The sequence below is a fragment of the Pieris rapae genome, chromosome 11, assembly GCF_905147795.1.
Source record: "Pieris rapae chromosome 11, ilPieRapa1.1, whole genome shotgun sequence".
Classification (NCBI taxonomy): Eukaryota; Metazoa; Arthropoda; class Insecta; order Lepidoptera; family Pieridae; genus Pieris; species Pieris rapae.
The window spans coordinates 6661578-6676916 of record NC_059519.1 but is presented as its reverse complement, the minus strand read 5'-3'; the positions used below and the strand labels follow the sequence as shown (position 1 = coordinate 6676916).

At 31.9% G+C, this 15339-nt stretch overlaps 2 protein-coding genes across 2 annotated transcripts; both read left to right on the top strand.

Moving 5' to 3' along the window:
* Positions 1-2389: 2389 nt before the first annotated feature.
* Positions 2390-4939, top strand: LOC111002439. The gene is made up of 2 exons (XM_022272599.2): positions 2390-2895; positions 4384-4939. Exons 1-2 carry the CDS (start codon positions 2412-2414, stop codon positions 4632-4634), a joined length of 735 nt encoding a protein of 244 aa, XP_022128291.1. The 5' UTR covers positions 2390-2411; the 3' UTR covers positions 4635-4939.
* A 2342-nt stretch (positions 4940-7281) lies between these two features.
* On the top strand, positions 7282-9523 carry LOC111002436. The gene is made up of 2 exons (XM_022272596.2): positions 7282-7864; positions 8307-9523. Exons 1-2 carry the CDS (start codon positions 7321-7323, stop codon positions 8588-8590), a joined length of 828 nt encoding a protein of 275 aa, XP_022128288.2. The 5' UTR covers positions 7282-7320; the 3' UTR covers positions 8591-9523.
* Positions 9524-15339: the final 5816 nt, after the last annotated feature.

Below are 15339 nucleotides of genomic sequence, written 5' to 3'. Positions count from 1 at the left end.
TCTGATTGAATACGAAATTATTGAAATTTGTACTTTCTGTATGTTTCTCTAATAAGAGTTCTATTTCTTGCCTTATGCCTATACATAACTTAAAAGCTAGCCTAATTTATTATTGTAATAGTCTGTATATTTAATCATATAATTGGATGTGGTAATGATTTAATGATTTAAAATATAAATATCTTATATTATTGCTGTTTTTCATATCATAACGAAAATATGTTTTTACTCGTATTAGTATTTGAAGTTAACAATTCGATTTTCAAACTTTACAGTGTGAGTAATTTCTACAAACAGAAATACAAACAACAGATATATACAAACAACAAGCATAAAAAATCATTAATAAAAACTTATTTGGTTAGTCATATGAATGTAAAACCGACACTCACATTCGCATTTTCATTTGTACTAATGTTGCACATTTAAAGGCAAATTCACTTGTATGGCAAAAAATATAATATGATAGAGCTGATAATAGTATAAGATCCAGGAAAGGAATTTATAGAATATAATCCTAATTTAATGTTATATACATTAATTTTACACAACATATTACCGACTTCAAAATGCACTAAAATGTATTGAATAACAATATTTAGTATTTAAATGAGAATGAAAGAAAATAAACGATTTTATTGCATTTCATTCCTTTCCATTTCATTTCATTTAAGATGATTCGTTGGACAATTATTATTCCTCTGAATGATCATCAAAGCAAATATGTAAAGAGATTCATAAATTTAATCCTTATACTATCTGTATCTGTATAAAGTGGTAAATGGAAGGCTTGGTATCTACATGCTAAATAAACATGAAGTTAAGCATAGGGTGACTGAATGGTTAAAGTCATTAGATTATGCAGAAACTGAGGATCTTTTGATGTACCCCAGATAAAGCTGCACGCACTGCACTGTTACCTACACACACACACACACACACACACACACACACACACACTCACCACACATTTCTTTCATTTCATGAATCACAGAAATCACAACTACATTCTTGTTTACAAGTTTGCTTATAAATATACCTATGGTACGAAAATCTTTTTGCTATGGAAGAGCGTGGCCTTCTAACACAGGTGTTTTTACACTTAATTGAGGGTCGCAACCATGGAATGTTTTTTGTACCGTTTTTGAAGAAGTAAAATATTTTTCATTTTTTCATACTCGGTGATTTTTGGTTCTCGGTGTGATTTGATGTTGTGGTCAATAGCATTTCCAGTTTAATTTGTATTGTATACACGGCAGAACATTCGTGTTTTTTTTGACCAATCATAATTTAACGACACGTGTTCTATGATAACGTCGATGCGCGTATTGACGTCGTTAAAGACACATGCGCGAATTTTCAGTTGTAAAGTGCGTTAGACACCATGGGAAAGGGCAGATTTTAATTTCCTATTTATGCATCAAATGTAGGTCGTATTATTGGTCGGTTATGATATCAAAAACGACAATTGTATGACTGCTTCAACGGGCTACACTGCATGAAATTAGCTAAAACTTCCTCATGAGAATTATCACAGGAAATAATCCTGGAACTAAAAAGGTACGTTTAATTTACTTTACTTGACTACGACGTTTGGTCGTTATATCATAGATGCAGAATATTCTGTTGTACTTTTTTTTCAAAGTTCCTTCTTACTTTATTACAATGTTGTGTTACATACAAGATAGTTTTATAGTTGTAATATATTTAACAAGCAAGTATCGAAGTATTTTCACTGGTAATGTTTAGCTAAATGACGTAGGCAGTTGCACTTACATATATTACAAGAAAATATTATGATTTAGTTGTAACAATGATTTTCGAGGCTTGCGATTAATATATTTATACGTACGTATATATTTGATGTTTAAAACGCTTCTTGGGATCTGATTTCTGCATCTGTTCTTCGTCTACAATTAAGTGTTGAATGAAAGTTGAATTTGACTATTGATATTTTGTCAAGGATACATAAAGTAAAAAAGTGTAAACCTGATTATTTATTTATTCATTCACTTCATTGTCGTTCAAATTGATTATATTCCGAATGAGCATATAACGTTATATTGTTATTTAATATACATTTCGAGAAATATTGTTTTACTACAAAACTCTATAGTTTTTATCTGATATTATACGAATGATTTTATAAAAATTTAAATAACAAAAATAAACGTCCATCAATTTCCTTCACCACGCTATCTGCTTCAAATAATATACCGAAAGATTTGAATCTTGATCTTAATTTCGCCTTTACCACTCTAGATATTAAACTTATATTTGCGCACAACAGTTCAGAATCAGCCTTCTATGAAAATAATGGTGTACTAATAATGCTATGTGTCTATAAAAAGAGAGTGTACTTCATTCGTTTATCAAAGTGTAACCGCGGAGCTTTCGTTACAGACGTTAAAATGTATTACTTATGTCTTTTATTAACTGTGGCATACGCACTGCCAACGGAAAAGGCAGAGCCAATAGAGGCCGCAGCACGGGCTATGGGCAAAGATTGCTCCAACGGGATTTTCAGCCCTACATGTTTAAAAATAGAGGCCATATCGCTTTTGGAGAAGTTAAATTCCAGGGAAGAACTACAGTTGCTCCCAGGCGTCAGTGTTGTGAAAGAAGAAAAAGAGAACAGCAGCAAAGCTGATGAGTTTGCTGCGGAATTAGCCAGAGCGTTGCCATCAAAACCTGATGAGAGGCTGGATAAATTCCTTCTTTATAGATTAGGAACCTATTTGGATACCCACTCAGTGAAGCTCAGGTTATTGGATGATGGTGCTTCTGAGGATGCAAGAGCTTTGATTAGTGAAGGAAGAGGGAAGGGTGGTGGTTTTGGTGGTGGCAAGAAGGGTGGCATGGGAGGACTAATGGCTGCCGGGCTTATGATGAAAGGTAAGAGTCAGAAAGGTTATTTTTATTATCAAGTCAATGAATAGTAGAATGTAAACGGTTCACGATTAACTATACTTGAAAGTTTATGCATGGATCCTACATTATTACTTCTTGATAAAGATCAGTTAATGAGCTAAAAAAAGCTTAGCTCGAATTTAGAACGATGTCTTACATACAACTTATTTTTTCTTTTAATGGTAATTTTCGTTGTTAAAGTCACACACACACCTTTGCGATATTTTTTTATCTTAATCTGAAGAATGCATTCTTCATTTATTTTGGTATACAAAAACAAACCAGTGGCACTACAACCTCTTTAGGTATGCCCATTTTTCAGTCTAACAGGTAGGTGATCAGTGCTCAAGTGCCTGTCACTAAAACAAGACTGTCAAGACATTTCCTCGCAATATTTTTCTTCACCGTTCGATCGAAAGTTAAATGCACACAAAGAAATTCTATTGGTGCATTGCAGCTGGTGATCGACCGTAGAGATGAGACTCAATTTCATTTTTTTTGTAAGCACCCCTACATTTTGCACTGGATTGTATGTGATTACAACAAACTCATATAAATATTGTAACATATGTATTGCGATATTTTTACTGTGACTGTTCTTGACGTAATGACGTTTATTCTTAATTTTTACCCGTTATCCCTAACCCAGGCATGACACTTATTATTCTTGTATTCTATATTAGCAAGATGTTATTTATACCTTCTTAAAAAAGGCTGCGAGAACCAGCTAACAACATTATATATAGAAATGATTAACAGATTGTCATGAAAATAAAAATATGATCCTAATTAACTGACATGTTATGTTAATAATAGATTGTTTGTGAAGCAGAGCGTAAAATGATAGCAGAAAGTGTCGTTTGATTACACCCTTGTCGGTGATAGTTTTCATTAGATAGTTCTACTGATTACGATGCAACGTGCATCATTTAAATATGACTAGCAAGTCTCCGTCACTACATTTGCATGAATTAGCCATATTTCGACATTTAACGATGTTTACCATTGTATTGTGCAACGTTGAGAATATAATTCACAGACTGATTTTTTTGTTTCTATACCTTATGTACTGTATATTTTTATTTCGTTAAGTCGCTTAAAACTATGTTTATAAGCGTCCAAATTCAATCAATAAACGCGGTACATACTAATGAAATAATCATAGACGATTTCTACAAAATTGAAACGTACCCTAATTAAATGCTTATAGATTCAGTAAAATGGTGTAGTGGTTGCCTGGAAGAGATTACTCGAAAGCGATAAGGCCGCCAGATGCTCTCCCTTTCATTAAAATATGTTAAATTTTTATATTGTAATGTAACGAAGTGTTAATAAATAAATAAATAAAATCACAATAAAATAAAATATCAAAAATGTCACATGTCAGACCGCAAAAACACCGTTGTCGTTGTCATTAAACGTCGATAAAATTTAAAGTAATGGTATTTTATTATATTTTCTTCCCTATTTCAGGTACTCTAATGTCAATGGGTATGGGGGCACTCGCCCTTTTAGCGGGAAAGGCGCTGATGACAGCGGTTATGTCACTCGTACTGTCAGCTGTCATCGGCCTAAAGTCTCTGACATCGGGCGGGAAGTCAACCACATATGAAATAGTATCTAAGCCTGTATATTCACACTCACACTCACATTCCACTGCACATGAAGATGCAGGGAGCTATGGACACTCCGGTTATGGTAGGAGCATAAATGCAAGACGTTGATAGCTGTATTTTAAAGGTTCTTTGAAAATCCAGTTAATATTAAGTTTAATTTATTTATTTATTTATTTATGAAATCCACGATGTGTTGTTGTAAGCAAACGTAAGTTTTAAAGAAGAATTTCTTTACATTAAATATCGATCATGGGTAAGAGAAAGTATATCTTAGTTGTATATTTACAGTACGTTGCATTATTATATTAACAAAACAATCTTAGATGGATTAAAGTAAACAATGCATTTATTAAAAACGTTTACAAATAACATATTTAAGAACATTATTTATTTCGTAGTTTTTATATAAACCACTCAGTATTGTATATTTATTAAAGTATTATTTATTTTATCGAATCAGTATTACATTTATACGTTAAAATTATATTATACCATTGTCATTATCTAAATTATGTTTAACTATATATATTTTACATATTAAATATATTATATAGTGATAAATAAGTACAAATCATGTCAGTATTATTCATAATTATGTGTTGTGTATGTAAATAGTGTTTTACGAATATTTATAAAGTTGTATACTATTTTATTAAGTTCTATGTATTATATCTGTGATTTGTTTCGTGCTGTTAATATAAACACTTATATTATTAAAATTAAATAAATATAATTTGTGCAAATGATGGTATTTTTAATCCTTTACTTTGTCTTATTTCTTTATACTACTTGGTTACTGTATTCATACTAGATAAACTTTTAGTCAAATTTTCTACTAGAACTGTGTCGCCACTTTGAGTTACCACCTAATATTTTAGCCTCCTATATTTATATATCTATTCAATGGCAATGTATTTTTTTATTTCGAAGTTTACCCAGTCCTACGGTCTATTACCACTGAAGTAATTGTAATTTCCAAGAGAGTAGATAGACTCCAAGCATACCTAAAGATATGGAATGAATTATTTTGTTATGATATGAAATAGACATATTATGTTCAAATACACGACGATATTGACAACCAATTTTTAAAGAAAGATAAATTTAAGTAATTCATACATTAAATAAAGGAGATAATGAAAAAAAATAAGACTTCACCGAAAAATTAATAAATGCTAATCAATTAACGGTTCTTCTTTCGTTTCATTAATTATTGTTCCATATTTTTTAAGTCTAGGAGTATTTTTAAATTAAATGAATATAAAAATAGAGTGAGGTTGATTGACGTTTATTTGTCAATATAACAGCAAAATTAAATAATGCATACCAATACGTAAGATGCAACAGGTTTTTCAAGATTATATACTAATATTTTTATTCATTCAATTTAAGTTGCGTTATTTTTGTTCAACAAACAACATCAAGAGGAAACTGTCATAAGACCAAAATATCGACGGTGAGTATCAAGCACAATAGGATGATCATCTATTAAAAGAAAAAATATATATCAAGAACTAATCTATATAGTGTAAAAATAAATAGTATTAGATATAATATAGTGTAAAGCTATTCGAAAAAGAAATATATAAGTACAAAAAAGCACACAAAATTTACTTTTTATTCATGGACTTCACAGACCAGTAGACAGTTAAAATCACAGTTGGTACAAGATGGAAATTGTCAGAATATTTTAATTTCACCCAATTCTAAATATATAGGTGATTCACAATTACGATAGTAATAATTATATTCTTAAAATAACTCCACTTATTCGCTCAGAATATCAGTTAAACATCTCATAATTGATTAGTAATTCGAATTTGGAAACAATTAAAACTTAGTTTTACAAACATATAAGTATTCTACCATATGTTTATTGACAATGGATTGTCAATAAACATATAAGCTATGGTAGAATACTTACTTACTTTGCTACGGTAATATACCTTCGTAGTGCCAAAAAATTTAATTTTGTCGTGTTGCCTGAACAAAACATTATATTTTTTCATAAATTTCCCAATATCCCCGACTCTTGTGGTGAGGGACCTTAAAAACATTATCATTGGTAAATAATTTATAAAGTCCGACGGCTGGATTGAAAAGCTTTGTATAACATGTAATAAAATTATAATTTACTAGCAGACTCGGCCAAGCGTTGCTGTGGCTAAGGTTTTTGTTATATTACATAGTAGTAAATTAATCAAGGGAAACCGTAGGAGAACTTATGTGAAACGTTGGTACCACGACACGGACCTAAACTAAACTACCTTTAACTCAGCGCCATCTGTTAGAATTGTATCAAATAATGAACAAATGTTAATGTTATCGTAATTTTAGTAAGGATGCCTATTTTCTTTGAAAATGAAATATAGCCTATGTCACTCAGGAATGATGTAGCTTTCCAACAGTGAAAGAATTTTTCAAATCTGCCAAGTAGTTTCGGAGCCTATTCAATTCATACAAACAAACAAAAAATCAAACCTTTCCTCTTTATAATATTAGTATAGAAAATGAATTGTATAGGCATTGATAAAAGGTACACAACAACAACAATAAAGATTAATTAAGGTTATCCAATACCACCAAAAATTAAGAGAAAACTCTCTAAAACCGATCGGAAGTTGATTATTTGAAAGTAGAATCATTTCTCCGTAACAATACTTGCTCTTTTTAGTAACGACATTGCTTTTTTATCATTTGGTTTAAAGTATAAAATAAACGGTGATTGTATCGCCATTATCAGTTCCATCAACCAACGCAATGAATTTGAACCATTAACAAAAGTGTAGTGAAAATGTATCGTAAAAGTGTAATTACTCTCGCTCTTGTGTTATTTGCATCAGCTGAGGTGGCTATAGGTGAACCCAAACCAAAGAATGATGAAGTTATTGAAGTGAAAAACTTTTCCAGTACGGTAAGAACAGGACGTGCTCTACACAAGGAATGCAACGGAAGTCTGAACGCCAAGTGCCTCAAAATACATGTTTTATCCTTTCTAGAGGATTTGGGCTCTCGCGATGAGCTAAATCTTCTCCCTGGATTAAGCATTGTCAAAGAAGATAAAGCCAACAGCAGCTCTGCGGAAGAAATGGCAGCTGAAATATCACGACAATTTCCCGGGAAACCGGAGGAAAAGTTGAACAGATTCATTTTATATAGATTACAAAGTTATTTAGATAGCCATTCGTTAAGGTACAGATTATTGGATCCAAAGACTACAAAGGATGCATTAAATATGGCTAATACTGAGGGTACCGGGAGGGGCAAGGGTGGAGGAGGATTGGGGGGAGGAAAGGGAGGAGGTGGAGCACTCTTGGCGGCAGCTTTGATGATGAAAGGTGAGAACTTTATAATATAATAAAGTCAATCAAATTACGAGCTGATTATTGCAGCAACTACAAATCAAATCAAAAATGCTTTAATACACGCAGATCTGTAATATAAGTTTTACAACACTCACTGTGGTCCGATACGTTAAAATTTATTTTTGATGATACATAGTTTAATTTTTTTTGTTGCCGAATATCGTTTGGATGTGATTCCTTATTATATGAAAGTCAAACATTTTATTAAATTTTATACAGACTATTAAATACAACTGGAACACATTTTTCGTATACAGAGGCTAATAATTTTATTACGTTACATATATAAGATGACTTCAAATATTGATATAAATCAATGATGTTCAGTACCTCGTATCTTGCTAGATTAAACACTCCACATACTAACAGTAATTATATCAATGTATGATTAACTAACTTAATTATTCTTTGTCAGGTACCCTCGCTGCAGCAGCTCTCGGCGCCCTGGCTTTACTTGCCGGCAAAGCCTTAATGACAGCTCTTATGTCTCTCCTCTTATCAGCTCTTGTAGGTCTTAAGGGTGGAGGCGGTGGTAAATCAACTACATATGAGATCATCACTAAACCGGAAGTATCTCATCATCATTCCCACAGCCATGAAGAACATCACGAACATGAACATGGGCATCATGGCGGGTACAAACGAGCATATGACTTGAATTATAATAGCTATATGCCATATGATGGTACAACGAGCTAAAGGTGTCAAAGTAAGATGTAGACCTTTTGTCACCATTATTTTAAGTTTTACGCATTAAAACGCGCCTACCTGTTTTATATTTAACTAGTTGTAAGAACAAATTGCTATTTGCTTTGAATAACTGATTCATACACAACTATAAATCTTTACATTTTTCTATGGTTTCACCTAATGAAATCAAATACTATATCTCACAGAGTGATAAAAATTTAGTGCAGAAAATGGTGCGTAAAATGCAATAAATGACGTACCAAAAGTTTAACATTTGCTCTTAAATCGTTGTGATTTACTTACAAACTTAGGCGCTTACAATCTTAGCTTAAAATACATTTGCATTTTTAAGTATAGCTAAAAAAAATTAAGTTTTGATACTACGTTCTTTCGCCATAGGATTAAGAAAATAATTTATTACCTTTATATAAGCTTATTTATTATAGTTTAAAGTAGATCTTTATAATATGTAACTTGATGTAGTTCATTTAAGTTATTTTTCTTATATACATATATATTTGCATTAAATTTATTTATCGACTTTGTGGTTGAGTTTAACACACTAGCCATAAAGTATTTTTCTGAATTTAACTTCTCGAAGTTATTATTGTGAATAATAACTTCGGAAGATAAATGATACGTCAATTAATTTGTTTGTCCCAAACCCCATTACTGAGAACGGGAATTCAAAAGTTTTTTTATCAATAGCGCTATAAACCCACCTATATTGCAACTTATATTTATACACATTCATCACAATTGAAATTTCATATGTATTTTAATGTCGAAAATATATTACAGCTATATATTTATTACAAAAAAAAATATTTAACATACAGTACACATTACGGCTTATTTTAAGCATTATCTTGAGAAGCAGTATGTTAAACTGTGATATCTTACATATTGTATTTTGGAATGTTTCTGGATCAAAAATAAAATTATTAAAAATATATGATATAATAATTGTATTTATTTTTTGTCCTTGTATTCGTTAAACCTATTACAAAAGGTCATGCTCATTCTAAATAAATGTAGGTAGCATCTTTAACGCAGCATATACATACACGAGGCGTATTTAACGATGAATTATAATTTAATCTTATCAAAATTTGTCTCTTTCGATTTCTTTACTTCATACAAATAGTATATTACAACAGTATTAATTTTAATCGTTACTAGACGTTGATCTTTGGAACTCCCCAATCTATATTATCCTTTACTTAATAAAGTTAGCAAGCAATTTAAGATTCCTTAAACAAGCAATTATATTCATTGATCGAGATCAAATAATAATTTTTGTATTTTGTTACTAAGTGTACTGTAGATATTCATAGAGCAGAATTGGATGAAGCGTTAATCTCTTCAGTTTTCAATGTAATTAATCATTTAACATTCAGTAGTACGGTCAAGGAATCATCAGCATATGTTTTATATTCAGGATTACTGTAGCAAAATATTACGGGATACCAGTTACAAAACCATACCATAAAATTCCTAAAGCGAACGTCCGTCATGCTTCTTACTTACACAAAATCAACATTGTGAGTCAGGCACTAAAATGATCGCGAACTGGCCTAATAGAAGAATTAATATCAACACACAGATAACAACAACACCAAGGATTGTAGCGCCACTCGATATTTCAGCGATTCGTAATTACAAGATCATTAGAATGTTTCTATGATAGTGTGTGCAACCTTACATGGATATTATAAAGAGTTCTGTATCAGCGTTTTTTATCGTATTGGGAGATGCAAAATATGATATTTTAGTAGTTAGCTGGTATCGCCCTTCTTCCTCATAATGTTTATTAATTATTTTCTTTATTTATACCTATAAATAGTTCTGTACTTCTGGTCATCGCTGTCGCTTGCAACTGTATAAATGGGAGCACCTCAGTAGTCACCCACTCCTTCCACTTCACCTTATTTAACGCCCTTCTACTACTATACTTCTTCTGCGCCCTTGACTTGCGAACTGGTAGTTAATGTAAATATACAATTACTTGCTTACCTGTATAAATATATAGATATTTTGAGTTTGAGTTTAACGAAAACCGGTTCGAATCGTCGACGACCCATTCCTTTCCGAGCGGATTGATCCCATGATGTTGCGAAGAGATCTAGTAGATCTAGAGATCTAGGAGATCTAGTAGAGTAGAATCTGTCTGCATCTTCTCATTTACCGTGGAGGAGTTGTTCAAATTATTGTTGACCTGCAGCTGAGTTTTATCGTTGGGCGTCGAGGCCGAGTACTCCACCCCTATCACCTCGACAAAGTCGATCCACAAATAAGAGTTTTCAGGCAGTGTTTGGCGTACATAGGAAAACTAATATTAAAGGACATTATAAAAGAAGTCAAAATATGTCGCGGAGCCGCTTAGCTGGAATTTTTAATAATTTGGAAAATATTAAATTATTTTTAAAATTCCTGAAAATTATGAAAGAGTTTGTCAAATAGGTTATTTAATTTATTCATTACGAACACTCAAAACACTAACAATATACAACAATTTATAAATTAAGATCCGGGTTGCCTTAGAACACACTGTATAGACACAGTATAAATAAAACCACAGGAAAAATTATAAGTTTTCACCCATAGCCTGCACTTAACTTGTCCTATTAACATTGAATAAAATAACAAAAACCTACTGTTCTTTTTCATTTGTTTATTGCCTTCGAGATGGTTGTGACTAAAATACTTGCGGCCATAATAGTTTATCACCTAATTGATAACGTCGTAGGTGATATTGACGGAAATGCAAATGCAGTGAGCGTGGAAAGTATTTTTGACGGAGTTTATTCTGAGTGTTTGTTGAAATTTTCGTATACATGCCTGCAAAGAAAAACGTTGCTATATTTAAAGTCATTAAATCGTTTAAGTGAAGTTTCTGTCATTGGTGACTATGTTAAGTTTGGTAAGAACTTCTTTTTATTAAGATTTTTATATTACTTTTTAAAAGACGTTCTTTAATAGATTCTGTAGATTAATAATGGTGTAACTTAGCTGCGAGTTTCTATTTATATTAAAAGCTTTTAAAATGCTGAACTTTAATAGCTTAATTCTTGAATTAACTATCAAAGTAATCGTACACTCCTTCACGTGTGCATTTAAGTAAAATACAGTTCAGACAAAATCAGTTGATTTTAAATAACAAATACAAAAATTATAATCCAAATATTATTATTTGACATAAATAGTTTTATGCGGTAAAAAGTTCAAAAAATATTGTTTATTTTATTTACTGTTTTTTTTACTGAAACTAATTTTATTTATTTACAGTTAAAATAAATGCCACAGAATCGAAAGAAGAAGATATAGAATCAGACAATTCAGATGAACTTTCAGTGGTTATTGATAAGACCGTGGACAACTTCTTTGAGAATCATCTTATTAGATTCAGTGCCTTGGGAAAAGATGTTTTAATGCCGAATACTGGTGAGGATTATTTTGATTTAATTATGCGAGTTGAAGGTATTTCGCACATCTAGTACATACCTTTAGTAGAAAACATAAAAACGAATTCTGGGAATTTAATACTTGTCATGCTCTTATTATTTTATAACGTTATAAAAATATATAGCCCGGGAAGTGCCTATTTGATTTCATTAAATTTCTACCAGCAGTTACTATGCAATAAAAAATAAGAAATAAATATATATACGTATAATAAATTTATCTAGAAATTTCGGCGGGCGCAAATCAGGTACCCAAGTTATGACAAAATTTATTTACTCCCTTATTTTTTATTGCATATTAAAATTTTACTTTTTAATATATTGAATGATTTTTTAAACCCACAGTTGAAAAGTTCGTTGGTAGAAAGAAGCGCAAGGGTGGAGGTGGTGGTGGCCATGGTGATGACGACGGCGGCAAGAAGAAGATGTTCATGATGGCCATGATGTGTATGAAGATGAAAATGATGGTGGTTAGTTGTTTTTTTATTTATTGTATCATGTTCATATTCAGAGAGCTGGTAAGACTTGGAGCGAAGTGAAATACGAGGCCCAAGACCGAACGCGATGGAGACTCGTTGTGGACGCCCTCTGCCCCACCTAGGGGTTTCAGTGTCCATGGGTTGACCTCACCTATTGGGGTCATATGAATAAACATACTAAATCCTATTACTCATATAGCCAAGAAATTTCCACTTATATTTCTACGGATTGATCTGCTACAGTGGTACTGGAACATAACAAAATATCATATTAATGATTACCTTTTTGCCTAATTTTTAGTTCTAAAGTGATTTTGCATTGAGAAATAAATAATTCTTAATTACAGATGGTGCCAGCCATGATGGGTATGATGGGAATGATGTCATTCAAAGGGATGATGTTCAGCATGATGTCGTTCATGGTGTCTAAGGTATTTATATGGACTTTTTTCTTTTTTCTTTTCAGGAACGTAATGATAAAAGAATCACTGTGATATTTATTTACAAAATCAAAGGTCCCAGCTGAAATTTAACGTTAAATACTATTCAGTATCTAAAGCTCCTTAGTAGACCATAATTAAATATTAAAATACATTGTAAACGAGTGAAGAGACTAGGGTTCATTTGTTTGAACTAGCATGAGTCTGAAAAATTGTTATAGTTGTGAGGAGAATAAAGAGGATTTTAATACAATTTCCAGATGATGCTTTTAATGAAGCTGTTAGAGAAAAAAGGAGGTGGTGGAGGCGGAGGGGCTGGTTGGAATGCTGGCGGTGATGGGGTAATTATAATACATTTACTATTCATCCTTCGTATTTTTCTTGTATTTTATGCCATCAGTAATGATCATATAAATAGAAAAAACGTTGATTACAATAAAACAAACGGAGTTATTTTGCGTTAAAACATACTATGCTGTATGAACAAACATCACCAGCAGTGAGTGCTACCCGCCGACATACCGTCCCAATTACAAATCAAGCCATTGTTTTAGTGGGTCTCTTTGTATCCATGGGGCCCTAGGCTACAGCTCAAACATGCGGACAAGGCGAAGCTGTTACCGTGTCCTGCCTCAGGCGATTGTTGGTGGTGCCGTGGGGTTTTAGTGACATAACCCTTCACCACCAGGCAACCGCGCCGCGGGAGGCTATGCGTAACGCAATCCCCCACGAAAACAAAGGCTACGGCACAAAAAGCCCTTAGGTTGATCCAACCCTGTACATAGGCGAGTGGATATTCGAGATATATTTTATTAAGTTTGTTTGTTTATATTACAGGGCTGGGCGTCAAGTGGTGGTGGAGGAGCTTGGATGCCTACAGGTATGCCAGATTCTTCCTAATCCTCCCTAAGGTTTTTTTTATATTTCAATTAATTTTAGATTTGAATATCTTGATCAACATTCGCTTTAGTTTATAGAGGCGAAGATCATATTTTTTTTATTAAAATGTAATAGACATTTGATATCGCAAAGTTTAGCGTAGATATTAATAGTCTTCTATAAACTAGTGGTCACTATGCTCTATTGTCAGTGTAAGCGATATAAGATTTTTTCTCGCGGTTAAGCGATCGCGTTAAGCGATCCATAACTTTGAAAATATTCTATAGCCTATGGTATATACAAAGGATAATATACAATTCTAATGGTAATAGAAATTCCCCAATCGATCTAGTAGTTTTGGAGCCAATGAAAAGAAACAATATAATCTTTCCACTTTATAATATATAAAAAAATTTAGATGACTCCGAAATCGGTACCTTTCCATTATTTTCCAAATAAATATTAGTTACAACAGTATTGTAATCTGTCACACATACTTCTTACTCACTACTTACTAACATATTATTAACTAATCAATTTGAAATTGATTATGCCAAATTTTAACTTAAAAACTTCATAGGTGCAGATTATGGATCCGGTGGATACGACTCAAATGGTCAATGGCAGAGCAGGTCGATTCTTGAAAAGCTGAAGGATGAAAACATTAAGCTTAAAATTCCATTCAAATCAATTCCATATTCAAAAATGGATACGTTTAAAAATATAACCGATAAAGCAAAACTAAGAAAAAGGCGTGGAATTATAGACACATTACATAACGCCTACATGTATTGGATTAGCAAAATTATCGGTGGACGCTATAACCCTAAGTATAAAGTTGTTAACGGAATAAAATATGTTTATCAACCTACTAGAGTACACAGAAGAGTCCCTAAAGTGGTCAAAAATCAAAAACCGGTAATAATTACTGAGGAATTCAATAAAGGAGAGATCGTAGAAGGTCCAGAAGGAAGAATGACAAGGAGAAAATTTAATAAAATGAAAGAAAACGTTCAAGAGGCTGTAGAAGAAAATCCTTGGGAATGACTATATTACCTAATGAAGATCTATGTTTTGGAAAACATAGTTGAAACAGACTTTAAATCGTATATATTTCTGTGAGTTTTCGTATCTATGATAGTGTAGTACCTATTAAGTTAATACTCGTGTAAAGTAGATACTATATGTTAAACTCGTTTATTTTCTGAACACTATCTGTTTAAGTCCAGAATACTAATGATATATTGAAAAAATATGAACCGTTTAAAAAATCTACGTTCCGTGGCAATTTAATCCGGATTTAATATTTTCAATAAGTTATTAATTAAATTATTTTAAATTCAGACTATTTATTAAGAAAATACTGCCATCTTTCAGTAAATATTCAAAAAATAAGGTATAAGAAAGTAATGGAACGATTTAGTATATAATATAATATCATTAACAATTTTATCTATTAATATAGAGATGGCACCACTTGTAGTGGTGTGAAGTAT

Coding starts and splice junctions, on each gene's coding strand:
- LOC111002439 (XM_022272599.2), top strand. CDS start 2,412: ATGTATTACTTATGTCTTTTATTAACTGTGGCATACGCACTGCCAACG. Junction 2,896..4,383: donor TGCCGGGCTTATGATGAAAG/GTAAGAGTCAGA, acceptor TCCCTATTTCAG/GTACTCTAATGTCAATGGGT.
- LOC111002436 (XM_022272596.2), top strand. CDS start 7,321: ATGTATCGTAAAAGTGTAATTACTCTCGCTCTTGTGTTATTTGCATCA. Junction 7,865..8,306: donor GGCAGCTTTGATGATGAAAG/GTGAGAACTTTA, acceptor ATTCTTTGTCAG/GTACCCTCGCTGCAGCAGCT.